General features: G+C 34.7%; 1 protein-coding gene across 7 annotated transcripts in view; it reads right to left on the bottom strand.

The window, feature by feature from the left end:
* The window catches only part of mtus1a (microtubule associated tumor suppressor 1a), a 43,073-nt gene that overhangs the window by 2,148 nt on the left and 26,055 nt on the right, over positions 1–14,870 (bottom strand). For 4 of the 7 annotated variants that reach the window (XM_048176067.1, XM_048176068.1, XM_048176070.1 and 1 more), the window contains 7 exons: positions 10,653–10,719; positions 4,686–4,900; positions 3,100–3,205; positions 2,893–2,966; positions 2,648–2,743; positions 1,590–1,706; positions 1,356–1,453 (listed from right to left, as the gene is read on the bottom strand). In XM_048176067.1, coding sequence (XP_048032024.1) covers positions 1,356–1,453; positions 1,590–1,706; positions 2,648–2,743; positions 2,893–2,966; positions 3,100–3,205; positions 4,686–4,900; positions 10,653–10,719 — 773 coding nt within the window. Of the gene's footprint in view, positions 1–1,355; positions 1,454–1,589; positions 1,707–2,647; positions 2,744–2,892; positions 2,967–3,099; positions 3,206–4,685; positions 4,901–10,652; positions 10,720–11,574; positions 12,199–14,870 lie in introns of those variants that run through there. The other 3 variants (XM_048176069.1, XM_048176071.1, XM_048176073.1) reach the window with 2 other exon arrangements.

Genomic DNA, 14,870 nt, shown 5'->3' with positions numbered 1-14,870 from the left:
CATACTCCACATCGCTCCATGAGCTAGATATTTTACTTTATAACTTGTTAAATATGCATAATTTTTCTTACACAAATGCATCGCTTTGCTTCTGAAGGACTTTATTAACCCCCCCGGAGCCGTGTTCACTTAGACTGGGTAAACCCAGCCTGATTTGATTTCGCCCGGCAACTCAGTCTGGAAACCCGTACATTCATTTCTACTGCTTCTGTTACACTTTTGCGGGAACCAATCACAGACTGGCTTATCCACCTTGCTCGCTATTGGCGGGTATAACACGATGACGATAGAGAAGCGACGGCAAGACTTATTTAGTTTAGCAAACAAATCGCTCGAGTGGGTGTAAATACCACTCACTTTCATGTTTTTTTGTTTTTTTTTGCACAACCTGCAAAAATCGCTCAATGCCATTGCTGCTTCTGCAAACCGCTGATCAATGCTACAAACCAATAGAAACTAAACCTGTCTGGAGTTTTCGCGTCGCTCTGCAAAGTACGTCACCCGGATCGTTGATCTGATTGGTTGAAGGACTATCCAATTGCGTGACTAATGCTCGTTGATCACGCCTCTTGTGCAGTAGAAAATACATACAGACTCCCCAAACCAATGTTCAATTTTAAATTGAGCTTGGTCTGGTGATGGCCAGACAAGTGTTCACTCCCATTAAAAAAAAGCTTGGATGCCTCAGGATATTTATTAATGTAACTCCGATTGTGTTCATCAGAAAGAAGAAAGTCATATACACCTAGGATGACTTGAGGGTGAGTAAAGCTTGGGGTAATTTTCATTTTAAAGTGAACTAATCCTTTAACTAATTTGTAAACAAGATTAACTAATCAGTACGCAATATCAAATTTAGGACTGAGATACTTCGTTATTAGGTAATCAATTACTGAATGAGATTAGCCTAATTAAGAACTATTAACTATGTCAAATTATCCCCTTGGAATTATAAGGTTGCATTCTGAGCAGTTCTGAGATATTGAGCTTCAAAGTTTTTGTATTCCATTGGACTTTGTAGATAACCTTATTGTTTTCCAAATAAAAAGTCCCTAAAATGTACTCAACATCACCAAAAACATCACAAAATGTAAATAAGTTGTCACAGAATTAGAATATGCGAGTAACTCAATTTTGACAAAATTGTCAGATAGAACCTTATAATTCCAAGGGGACAAAATTATAAAAGAATTACCAAATAATTACTAATCACAACATTAACCTGTGTCTGAGACGTAATCATTTTTTTTTTTAACTTTGAACATGTTTTTCACTTTAAAATAATGGTCCATTTTATGCATTTTATGAACATATTCAGAGTAAAAAAGTGTTACCACAGTCATGTAGTACGCTACCTAGACAAAGCAGCATGTTTGTCCATTCTGGCTTTGAGGTCCTCATTTTCCTGTTGCAGCTTCTTTAGACATTCATCCAGCTTCACATTCCTCTCCATCTAAGAATAAATCAAAGTCTTAGTGTTTCTCCAGCACAGACAGGAGTATTTGTCATCTCTTTACTGTGATTAGAATGAACAAAGGAGAATTTCTCCTGCTAAATGTTTTATTCAAAACACAGACAATTGAGCTCACCAGTTTGTCTATCTGCATGAGTTTCTTGTCCTGTTCATGGATCTGCTTGTTTTTGATGTCCAGCACTACTTTAAGGCTTTCAAGCTCCTGCTCCAGATAAAGTGTGTGGGAGTCCTTCTTCAACAAAAGAAAATAAAGAGATCAGGGATATATACTGGCTTTCCTAAACTGGATTCATCATTACATTTTCATATTCACATTTGTGGGCGTTATATTACAAATACTGCACATGGAGGTGTTTCTTCAACTTCAGACACTTTTATGCCCAGGAGTTGAGTTCTATTAGAATTAACAGAATATTTTGTTACTTGAAGACCACATTAAAACAGACTTGTAAATGTTCTATCATGCCTTATTTATGTTTGCTACTTTTCAAGTGCATTTTATATACAGTATAGTTTTTATCATATACTTTTACTCTTGTCCCAGACCCAGGTTTTCAAAATGATTAAAATATGAAAATCATATTTATCATACATTATATGGAGAAAATGGCGGACTGTGTACAACTCACTCAGGGCGGAGTCTATGCTAATACGGCAGAGTCCGTCAGCAGTTGTGGGCGGGGCCTGTGCAAAGTCAAAGTCACTTTGCCCAGAATCTGCAAATGGCTTTTTCTGAGACTTATGCTTGTGATTTATGGGAATTAAAAAAACAAAAACAAACAAAAAAAGTGGGTGGATTTTTATCATTATAAGGTGGTTGTGTACGCACACTGCCAACACGCATTTATGTTCAAACACCATATAAAAGTGAATTTTGCATAATAGGTGCCCTTTAAGAGAATTTGCTAAATGCAAATGTAGATGTAATTTTACGAATCCACAGGGTCAAAAGTGTCTATAGCTCAAGAAACACCCATATATGAACTTTGCCTGTGCTGCATTGTCACACTATTAATAGGGCAGGGTCTGGCAGCATTATGCAGGGTAGTTATCTAAATTATCAGAATGTTGAGAGTTCAGGAATCTGAATAGCAGGTTAATATTAGACAGGTCTTTCCAATCAGTCTACTCAAAGCAGAGATGCATTACTATTAATGTTTGCGAGCAACACACCTGCGTTTTCTCAGCCAGATCCATCCTTCTCTTCACCTCAGCGTTCAGTTTTTCTTTGAGGCAGTTATTCTCTGTTATGAGCTCCTGAATTCGATTCTGTTTGAAGAGAAATACACTAATATAAAAATGTTTGCTAAATTTCAACAGGGAAAAAAAAAAAAAAAAAAAAAAAAACCAAGAAAGGAAAAATGAACAGGGAACAGGAATGTTGTGGTGAGAATTTTAGCTTTTGGTCACTGCCTTACAGATAACGTGTCCTCCGATTCCTTCAGTGTTGTGTTGAGTGTCTGCATTTCCTTTTCATGGGACTGTTTGAGTTCTGAGAAAGTTAAGTCAAGATACATTATTGTGTAGGAGGTAATGTTGTTGGCTTTCAAAATGTAAGTAACAGGTGCAACATTTACACAGACATTTTAGAGAGAAAAATAAAAACAAAGCCCAAGACTATTTACCCTTGAAGGACTCCTCAAAGTGTTGTTTAAGGCCATCCATCTCCTCTATATGGCTGACTTCCAGTTCCTTTTTCAAAGCCTCATGTTTTGATCGTAACTCTTCTAGCTAGACAAGCACAAATAAAGCAATTTTGTTAAAGTTTTATTGGTTTATTTTAGTGTGTAAATGATTAAGTATGTCATTATGTCTAAACAACTAAAAGGTCAAGGCTCATATGCCAAGATACAAGAAAAACAAAAACTATGAAATTACTTCACATTGTTATGGGAAAGTATTATGAAAAGATCATGTATAAAGGGGTCATGAACTGTGTTGTTTTATTGTTTTGTTTCCTGGGGTGCACTTATAATGTTAGTATGCTTTTTACATCAAAAATTGTCCATTTAGAAATAAAAGGCATTTTTTCTACCCTGATTTTAGCCCTCTTATTTGAACGCTCTGTTTTAAGGGGTGTGTCTGCTGTGATTGGCTAACATTTTTGCAGTATGAAATAGCTAAGTATTACTCTCTCGAAAACTTTTAGCATGTTTTTACTATTACAGCTCTCAAGGTTAACTAATCGTGAAAAGTGTTGCATTACATTTAGATCTATGGCATTATATTTAGATCGTGGCATGAAAGGTTGCAGTGATGAACATTGTAGCCGATTACAGACATGATGTTGAGCGCATGAAAGCAGTGATCTCGTCATTGCAACTCAATTTCTGCACACTATCGAATGCTTTCATCATAACTAACAGTGCAAACTCAATGTCACTAAGAGATTCGTTGAATAAAAGAAATGGGAGTTTTGGCGTGAGTTTGATTGACAGCTCCAGCGATTGTAAAGGAAGCATTCTTTGATCGCTTTCTATATATAATTTAATCACTGTTTAAATAACCGATTATTTTCATCCTACTTAGAGAAACAATGTGAAGTTGACCGTTTAGTCACTGGTTTGATTTACTGTCAAAGACAAAGAGTATCTGACTGTACATGAATCATATCAGATCAGGCATGTTGCATTACTGTCGAGCCCATATCGTAAAAGTCTGTTTGCAAAGCCTGCGCCAAAATACGATTGATTTACCAAAGAATCCACATTGAAATGTACCAAATACAAATAAATAAAGCTCAACTGAGACATTCACATTGTTGAAAATATATAACCATATTCCTAGCATTAGGATCCTTTGAAATGTAATGTTATTTTTAGACTTGTATTGCTCTTCTCTCCTCGTCATCTCACTAACACGCCAGTGGGTGGAGCTAACGTTGCAATGATGAAGTAAGCATTGATTTCTTCTGTGGAGGCGGAGTTTCACCTATCTATAGATCAGTCGTTTCCAGGATCAGTCGTTCACTGGGCCTGGTGTCAATAAAAGCTTTTGTTGGACTAACAAGGAAGTTTTCAGTTCTGAAACTTACAGGATATTCTTATAGTATGATGACCTCTTATATATCAAAAGCTCAAGGAAAAGTTGGATTTCTCAATTCATGAGCCCTTTAAGTATTAATATGACAAGTGAAAACATTCTCTTTCCAACAAAATGTGTGGTAGGACACTGTAGAGCAAAACAAAAAAAGGCCTACTGTCCTCCACACCTGCTTCTCCATCTGAGCTTTGCACTTATCGGCCTCCTCCTGGTAGGTCTGATGGACCTTCTCCCACTCAGTAGAGTAGAAGGTCTTCAGTCTCTCCTCGAGGTCAGCGAGGTCCAAGCGGTGCTGCTCCTGGACCTTCTGCAGAACTCCATCAAAGGCCCCACGCAGCTCTTCCTTCTCCTGCTCCAGACGCTCACATGAGTGAGCTGAGCTCACTGGGGAAAAGATCAGATCATTTGGACATTAGAACATTGACTAAGTGATTGATTCGGTTAACAAACATCAACCCTATAGAGCACCATTTAGAATGCCTGTTTTTGGAATGATGACACAGCAACCTTCTAACTTAAAAAGAAAGAAGGTGTAAGGACATCTAATAGAGTAGGACCTTTTTTTTTTTTTTTAAGTTGAAGGGCTGCGGTGTCATCATATTACAAAACTCAGTAGGACATCTAATATCTAATGCACCAGTTTGTGATATGAAAATATAGATATGCTATATGTAGACAGCAGTGGAATAACCAGAGCAAATGTTGAAAGGCCAACACGTCCATTTGTCGCTTTGACTTCAAGCCCTGCCAACACTAGAAGCAATGAATCATTACTCAAGTATTCTGCATTGAGTCCCAGTTGTCTCTACAGTTATGGTATCTCCAAGAGTTCTGTAAATAAAGCGTCAACTGTTACACAAAACACGTCATATTACAAGTGAGGGAAAGTTCGACAAAAGGAACACTAATCCACAGGGGCATAATGAACAGATGTTTCCTAACCCGTCAGTACGCTCTCTCAATCAGAAGTGTGTCACAGATACTGTCCCTCGGAGCATTAGCTATCTTTGCCCAGCTCTTAGAGACAGATGATACTTCAATGCACAGAACACATTGGCACAGGACTGCGGTGGTTTACACACAAAAGTGGCAAGATGAATGCTGCAGCTGCTCCTGTCTTTGTAGTCTACAAGTGTGCCGTCAAATAATCCAGCTCATGAAGTAACAGGCTAATCTGGTGGGACCATTTGAGGATGTGATTTCTGGCTGAACGGACACCCTAAGGTTTTCCATAATTAAGGTACATATATTAAAGAACCCATTATAGGCAATTCAATGAAATTACTATATTAATTAATTAATTTAAATATCTTTATTTTTTATTTACTTCAGTAATTATAATGAAACAAATTAATGTATTTTTGTATTTAAATAAACCTGTACTGATTTTATGCATTTAAATATCTGTATTTATTCATTAAAATATCTGTATTTGCTTATTTATCTGTAGTTAAATGTTTATTTATTTATTAAATAAGTGAATGAATAAATCTGTATTTATTTAAATATCTGTATAATGAATAAATAAATACCTGTTTATTAAAGTTTATTTAAATACAAACAGGCATTTAAATATATATATATATATATATATATATATATATATATATATATATATATATATATATATATATATATATATATATATATATATATATATATATATATATATATATATATATATATATATATTTAAATGCCTGTTTGTATTTAAATAAACTTTAATAAACAGGTATTTATTTATTCATTAAAATATCTATTTATTTATGCAATTCATACATACAGAGGCTTGAAAGCACCTCTTCTATATGATTATGTCTGTCATTTCTGATATTTTAAGGGGGCATTTATATATATATATATATATATATATATATATATATATATATATATATATTTAAATGCCTGTTTGTATTTAAATAAACTTTAATAAACAGGTATTTATTTATTCATTAAAATATCTATTTATTTATGCAATTCATACATACAGAGGCTTGAAAGCACCTCTTCTATGATGATTATGTCTGTCATTTCTGATATTTTAAGGGGGCATGTGATACAACAGTCCTGATATCATATTGAAGATAAAAGAAATCATCAATTAAAAAAAAACGTGTGATACAACAGTCCTGATATCATATTGAAAATAAAAGAAATCAATTAAAAAAAAACAAATCTTAAAAATAAAATTCGCATCGTTACTCCAGTCTTCAGTGTCACATGATCCTTCAGAAATCATTCTAATATGCTGATTTGCTGCTCAATAAACATTTATGATTATTTTCAATGTTGAAAACAGTTGTGTACTTTTTTTTTCAGGATTCCTTGATGAATAGAAAGTTCAAAAGAACAGCATTTATCTGAAATACAAAGCTTCTGTAGCATTATACACTACCGTTCAAAAGTTTGGGGTCAGTAAGAATTTTTATTTTTATTTTTTTGAAAAGAAATTAAAGAAATAAATACTTTTATTCAGCAAGGATGCATTAAATCAATCAAAAGTGGCAGTAAAGACATTTATAATGTTACAAAAGATTAGATTTCAGATAAACACTGTTCTTTTGAACTTTCTATTCATCAAATAATCCTGAAAAAAAATATTGTACACAAATATTTTGTACAATTGTACACATTAAATGTTTCTTGAGCAGCAGATCAGCATATTAGAATGATTTCTGAAGGATCATGTGACACTGAAGACTGGAGTAATGATGCTGAAAATTCAGCTTTGCATCACAGGAATAAATTACTTTGTGAAATATATTCAAATAGAAAACAGTTATTTTAAATTGTAATAATATTTCAAAATATTACTGTTTTTACTGTATTTTTAATTAAATAAATGTAGCCTTGGTGAGCAGACGAAACTTCTTTTAAAAACATTAAAAATCTTAGTGGTTCCAAACTTTTGGACTGTACTGTATATGTATGCGTGAGTGGAGTTTGATTTAAGCCCTACAATGTTTAAATTCTGTGCAAAAACAGTTTATTTTTTTGCTCATCTCATCTGTTTACTGGTGCATCAGCAGGCGTTTCTGAACTTTATTATCAAAAGGTCGAGAGCATGTCAGCAAATGAATTACTTGAATGAGTCACAACACAAGAACGGCTGTTGTTCTCCAGGGGGAAACTTGGGTCATATCCCTTACTGGCACTGCAACCTAATCATCTGTATTCGAAGATGAAAAACAGAGATTTTTTCCTTTTTAACAGACTCTTAAAATCAGTTACAATCAGAATCGTTATTAAGTTGCATTTAGGGGTTAAATGAGAACAGTATCTAATGACCCTGCTGTATAAGGGACAGTTAGCAGAGCTAAACCATGATCAGATCCATCGAGAGAAGAGCCAGACCCAGAGCTCACTAATGGCTTGATGTATTTCATCAATCTTCAGCATAATTCTATTATAGGTTATATTTATGATGCAGAGCAAGGCTGAAGGCCTATAAATAATCCATATAATGCAAACAAAAAGGAAAAATAGACCGTTAGGAAGGAGGATGATGCATTTTTTCCACTGAAGAAAAAAAAAGAAGAAGAGATAAACGGGTCATGACTCGACAATCAGCATATGACTGCGCATATGCATCCAAATATTTTGCACACATTTTCACATCTAATCTCTTATTATAATGTAAAACTAAATAGTGCGTTTAACAAGTCTGGTTGAATTTGCCTCACATAAATGATGTAACATTGTCTAGACATGCTTATCTTGTAAATAACACACGTTTTTATATTAAAACTATTCTCAAAATGACACACAAGGCTAGAAGCAGCAATGAAGTTACCATTCTGCACAGAAAAGTTAATAAGTCACATGCCAAATAGCAAGCTAAATTAATTAGACACAGTTCTAGCAGGTTTTGTGTGAAGACAGCACTCGCTTCACTGGCAGAGAGCAGTTGTCCTGCGTTAAAAGACACTTTTGTTTTATAAGGGAATTCTGGGTGTGTGCCAAAAAACAGGGCACTGACATCACTTGCATCATACTAGGGCGAAAGCTGAATTTAATATTTGAGGGTGTTGATAAATAATGAAATTTTGCAGATATGCCTGCAGCTATATTGTGACTTCAAGAGGTGGTCTGGAAATTCTTACAGGGGTCTTAAACATGGTCAGCAGTGCTGGAATGTGCTAATACGCTCAAGTGGTGATTATAATGGTAAAGAAAGATCATGTGCAGGACTTAAAAGATTGCAAAAGTGACAGAAAAATAATGAGCCGATACTATGTACAGTATCATCAGTCCCTTGTACATGCTCAGTTTTCAGGTAGTAATATAAGCTGTGAAATCAATGCATCAGACGTCTCTCAGAGGGAACACTGGCCTGTACTAAACGCATTTCTCCTTGTTACTGCGCCCATTAGGCTGTGAGGGACATCAGACTTGTCTGACCTTGTCGGTATGACCTTCACATACCAGGAAGGCTTTCTGCCTTGAGCTTGTGCTTTCTGGAGATGTGTCTCCTAAATGACCCCTACGGGAGGGAAGAGCCCTTCCAACAGGACCAATAAAATAAACAGACCGCATGCAGACAGCAAGCATGCTTAATGGTAGGTACATTTAAATACACTACCCGTCAAATGTTTGGACACAATATATACTTCTTATTAGTGTTGTCAAAAGTACAAACCAAGTTGGTACTGAAATTTAAAAAAAATTAAACTTTGAGCGTTGTCGAGCGGATTCGTAAACACCACGGATTGGCCTTTGTGTTCATGCGCTCATCAGATATGTCTGTGATTGACTAGAATGATCAATGCACGGGAGTGTTTGAATTTGAAAGCGGGAACGTTTGAAAGCAGACGACTGCTTTCAAATGCTCTAGTGTGTATCTGTGTAAGCTCTCTGTGAAGAGTGTCATTGATGTCTATTCACAACATGTTTTTGAAGCGTTGATCTTTGTAGCCAATCACAGACCTATCTGTTGAGTGTGTGAACACAATTACCAATCAGAGGTGTTTACAAATCCACTCAACAGCGCTCAAAGTGTCACATTTTTAAAATTTCAGTACCGACTTGGTATCGCGGTCGATGCATTTTTTGTAGACAAATATAAATTGTACTTAGGCATTTTTTTAAATAACAAAAAACATTGAAGATAGGACAGAATAGTAAAGCTAAAGCAGCCAACAAGCACCTGCAGTCTAAAAATGGTGGGTTGTTTCAACCTAAATTTGGGTCAAATATGGACAAACCCAACCATTGGGTTAAAAATTTTATTTAAAAAGTTAACCCAACAGCTGGGTTTGTCTATATTTAACCCAAATTTGGGTTGAAACAACCCACCATTTTTTAGAGTGTAACATACACTACTGTTCAAAAGTTTTTTTTTTTTTTTTTTTTAAATGTTTTAGAAAAAAAAGGTATCTTGCTCACCGAGACTGCATTTATTTGATAAAATACGGTAAAACAGTATCATTGTGGAATATCATTTTCTATTATAAATAAAGTTTTCTATTATAATCTGTTTTAAAATATATTTTACTCTTGTGATGGCAAAGCTAAATTTTCAGCAGCCATTATTCCAGTCTTGAGTCACATGATTCTTCAGAAATCATTCTAATATGCGATTTAATGCTCAAGAAATATTTCTAATTAGAATCAATGTTGAAAACGGTAATTAGTTTCAATGTTGATATATTTTTCAGGATTTTTTGATGAATAGAAAGTTCAAAATAACAGCATTATTGCTGAATAAAAGTATTAGTTTCTTTTAAAAAAAAAAATTAATTGGTAGTACATGGAAACTAATGTGACTTACAACACACCCCAGAATGCACTACATGAATTTGTAGGACAATTCCAGATTGTGTATAGCTAAAATAATATTTAACCATATTTTGGTCCCATATGTGTTTTTTTGAAGTTTGTTACTACTTTTCTCTGCATTCAAACTTTTGGCAGGTTTTGACAGATACAGGTTATAACACTGAAACTTAAGAGGTCACGGTAGTCTGTCTTTTATGGCAAGAAACAGCTCACCTACCGTTCATCCCTACTGATTACCACTCATGACCATCAATCCAAATATTACATTAATTACAAACAGCGTAATTTTGGCAGTCATCTCCATTCTTTCCGCAGGCAGTGAAAGCCAAGCACTCTACAGTGACTCACACACGCTTACCCAGCTCCTCACGCAAAGTGACCAGCTCCTGAGACAGCTCCCTGCGCTGCTTCATCACCTCCTCATGCTGCGGGAAAACAAGAAAAATCAGTGCATCATTTCTCAATGCAGCACATGCATCACATTACCCAAATTACACAAGAAACACAATCTGCCAAAAAGTATGTTGCCATAGAGGAGGGCAATGCCAAGTGCAATCTAATGTCATGATGAATGAACATCTCTGGAAATCCTTGTGCAGAAATTAATTATGCATTAGCCTCAGAAGGGTGTCTGTCAATCACAGAACAGCATGAGTCGGATATGACAGTTTTCAATTTTAAACATAATCAGCAGTGTTCAAAGAAAACAGGCTTTCCTGTAACTTATTACTGCCACAAAAATAACACAATTGTTGTGCAACAGTCATGACAAATATTTGCACGGGCATGCAAGAATCCCACAGCACAGCTTTGTGGTTTACACACCACTATGACAGCTCTGCAAGCGTTTAATTTAAAAAAACTAACACATGAATGACATCAACAACCGAATGTAGAGCAATGAAATCAGCAGTCTCTCTCTCTCTCTCTCTCTCTGTGTGGAGGACAGCCAGTGCCACAGCTGCAGTGCTGTCAGCCTCCCCAACCAACACAAAGACGCTTCAAAAACCGCGTGCTGCTGTCCTGACCTGCCCCTTCCCCCCGAGATAAATGCAAACACTGGCAGAGTGACATTTACACAACAGTCATGAACTCATAAAACATTCATTAGGTTAAATCAAATAGTATACCAAACTCAAATTTAAGAAAACCTCATGAACTAAATCATACACAACCTCATCTCACTGAAATGACATGCTTTGTATAGGCATCCACAGCTATCACATTTCAAATGCCAATCTATCCCGCCCTGCACCCTGCGGAGAGGATAATGTCTTTACCCTGTGTCCAGCGCAGGGAGTGTTAAGGCACACTTTGCTGCCGGAGCAGCCCATAGTCCCGTCTCTGTGACTTCAGTCCAGAATGCAGGAATACAGAAGCCCAGATGCATGAACCTCTGCCACCTCTACCTCCTCTCTCTGCCGTCTCGCTCTACATTGGAGAGACTAGTGGAATAAGCTCATTGGCTCGCACCTCCTCCAACCACTTGCCTTCTCAGTGGTGAAAGGATACCCTAATACATCTAAAAGAAGGGCAGCGGAGGGAGGCGGCTATATTGCGCTTGGGAGAAAGCTACATAAATGCAGTATTTTAGGACACTCACAGCAAGAAGAGCAAAGGGAGCTGACAGAAAAATGACATGTCTGACATTTGGTTGATTGAGTGGCACTTAATAAAACGGTGCATGTTACAGGAGAAGTGTGCAGTGACCTTCCCGCAGGACATGAGAGGACTGCTGTGTTTTTCATGCTTTCCTTTCAGCACCTCCTCCGAATTTGCTAACTGGAAGTGGTGCAGTTTACAAATTCACATTCATATTTACTCATATTAAATGTTAAAAACTGGACGACACACTTAAGTTATGGATGATACTTGGTACTAATAAAAACAAGGCTGCCAGAATTACATTTGGTGTCAAATTAAATAGAGTTGATCCTGACTAAGATCCAAACATACATAATAGTAGTTTGTAGTTATTGTAAGCCAAATAAATGTATATGCAACAAAAACTACAATATATTAACAACAATAATAAATTGACAATAAATTAACAACAATAATAAATTGACAATAAATTAACAACAAATAATAATAATAATAATAATAATAATAATGATGATGATGATTTAAAAAAAATGCCTTTACCTAATCCTAATAATAATAATAATAATAATACTAATAATAATCCTAATAATAATAATAATAATAATAATAATAAAAGTACCTTTTTATGATAACTTAGTTTTACTACTACTACTACTACTACTACTACTACTACTACTACTATTATTATTATTATTATTATTATTGCTGTTACAATAATATTTGTATGCAGAACAACAACAGACTATTATTGGTAACACTTTATTTTAAGGTGTCTTTGTTACAATGTAATTATACATTTAAGTACTGAGTAATAATAAGTATCTACATATGTGAACCTGGACCACAAAACTAGTCATAAGGGTCAATTGAAAATCTGGAATCTGAGGGTGCAAAAATAAATAAATAAAAAAAAATAAAATAAAATATATAATAATAATAATAATAATAATAATAATAATAATTCACAATATTGAGAAAATCGCCTTTAAAGTTGCCCAAATGAAGTCCTTAGCAATGAATATCCACTCACAAAAATTATTTTTTGATATATTTACGATAGGAAATTTACAAAATATCTTCATGGAACATGATCTTTACTTAATATCTTAATGATTTTCGGCATAAAAGAAAAATCGATAAGTTTGACCCCATGTATTGTTGGCTATTGCTACAAATATACCCATGCGACTTATGACTGGTTTTGTGGTCCAGGGTCACATATACTTACTATAGGGTTAGGATTAGGGTTAGTTGCATGTAATTATGCATAATTTACTGTTATTACTATAGTAACTATGTGTAACATATGTAACAATGACACTGAAATAAAGTGTTACTATTATTTTTGTATTGTAAATAAATGTATAAAATAAAAATCAAATAAAATTTGATAAAAGAGTGTTGTAAAGTAATGATAATTCAGTCCCTACTGCTGTATCGAAAGCCATATCACACTTTAGAATGATGTCATCATCACAACAGTAACATCACTGGGAAATGATTAAACACGCATTAATTTATCATTATCAACTATATTAATGAATGCCACAGCTTCAGGGAAAGCATGTGTGGCCTCTTGTAGTGAAATTATGGCAATGTACACAGTGTGCTGACAGCTCATTGCAAACAAAAGATATGAAGCAGTCCTCAGCAGCTATCTAGGCATCCCAGAGTGTTTCTGACCATATCAAGGCAGCAGCTGGTACATTCTCACACAGACATGCTGAAGACCAGACTCCAGTTAAAGCTTAACAGATTCCTATATGGGACACCACGTTCCTTTAACTCTACACTCTCCTTCAAGATCTACAAATCTGAATTTTGTCACGAGATGTTGCTGTATGATATATATATATATATATATATATATATATATATATATATATATATATATATATATATATATATATATATATATATGAGAGAGAGAGAGATGAAGATTTCAGATTCATTCATCCGTTTACAATCAATATAGAATGAGCACAAGCTGAAATTATACCTCATACTTATAAACTTAAAAGTATTGAACAAGAAGCATCTACAGGAAAGACTCTTGCTTTAATTGAACTGAACAGCTAACATCGTACTCTCTTCTATAATTTGTTCTGTAAAGGCCTGTGACCCCTCAAACTAAAGGAAAACAATAGGAAAAATAAAAAGCAGAGTGGGAAAACATGGAACAACTACTGTTACAATCAATGCCAGTTAGAGTAGATGCCCTATTTAATTTAAAGCGAATAAAAAAAAAAATAAAAATAAAAAAAATAAAAAAAAAGTTGAGCGGTATAAAGTTAATGTTTAATTGTTGTATGCATGAATGTTAAATGATAAGCTATTGAAAAATATTTCCCTCTAATTTCCAGTGGCCAAAAAACAAAACCAAACCAAAACCAAACCAAAAACAAAACAAAACACAAAACAAAAAACACAAAACAAAAATAAAACAAAAAACAAAAACAAACCAAACACCTAGGACTGTAAAAATGTGAATCTAGGACCTTAAAGGGTTATTTCACCCAAAAATGAAAATTCTGTCATTAATTACTCACCTTCACATCGTTCCAAACTTGGAAGACCTTTCTTCATCTTCGGAACACAAATTAAGATATTTTTGATGAAATCCAAGAGGTATCTGACTCGTCCATAGACAGCAATTTAACCACCACTTTCAAGGTGCAGAAAGGTACTAAAAACATTGTTAAAATAGTCGACGTGACTGCAGTGGTTCAACCTTAATTTCATGAAGCAAAGAGATTACTTTTTGTGCGCAAAAAAACAAAACAAAAATAATGACTTTATTCAACAATATCCTCTCTTCTTCATTCTCTTATGCGGTTTACGTCCAGCGCTTCCAGGTTCTACATCAGAATATCGACTCATTATTGGCTGTGAACAGCTTCGGCCAATACTGTGATAGATAAATTTCAAAAATATCTTAATTTGTGTGCCGAAGATGAACAAAGTTCTTACG

The sequence above is a fragment of the Megalobrama amblycephala genome, linkage group LG23 (assembly GCF_018812025.1).
Source record: "Megalobrama amblycephala isolate DHTTF-2021 linkage group LG23, ASM1881202v1, whole genome shotgun sequence".
Taxonomy (NCBI): domain Eukaryota; kingdom Metazoa; phylum Chordata; class Actinopteri; order Cypriniformes; family Xenocyprididae; genus Megalobrama; species Megalobrama amblycephala.
The sequence above is the reverse complement of the archived record's forward strand: the minus strand, read 5'-3'. Positions and strand labels throughout refer to the sequence as shown.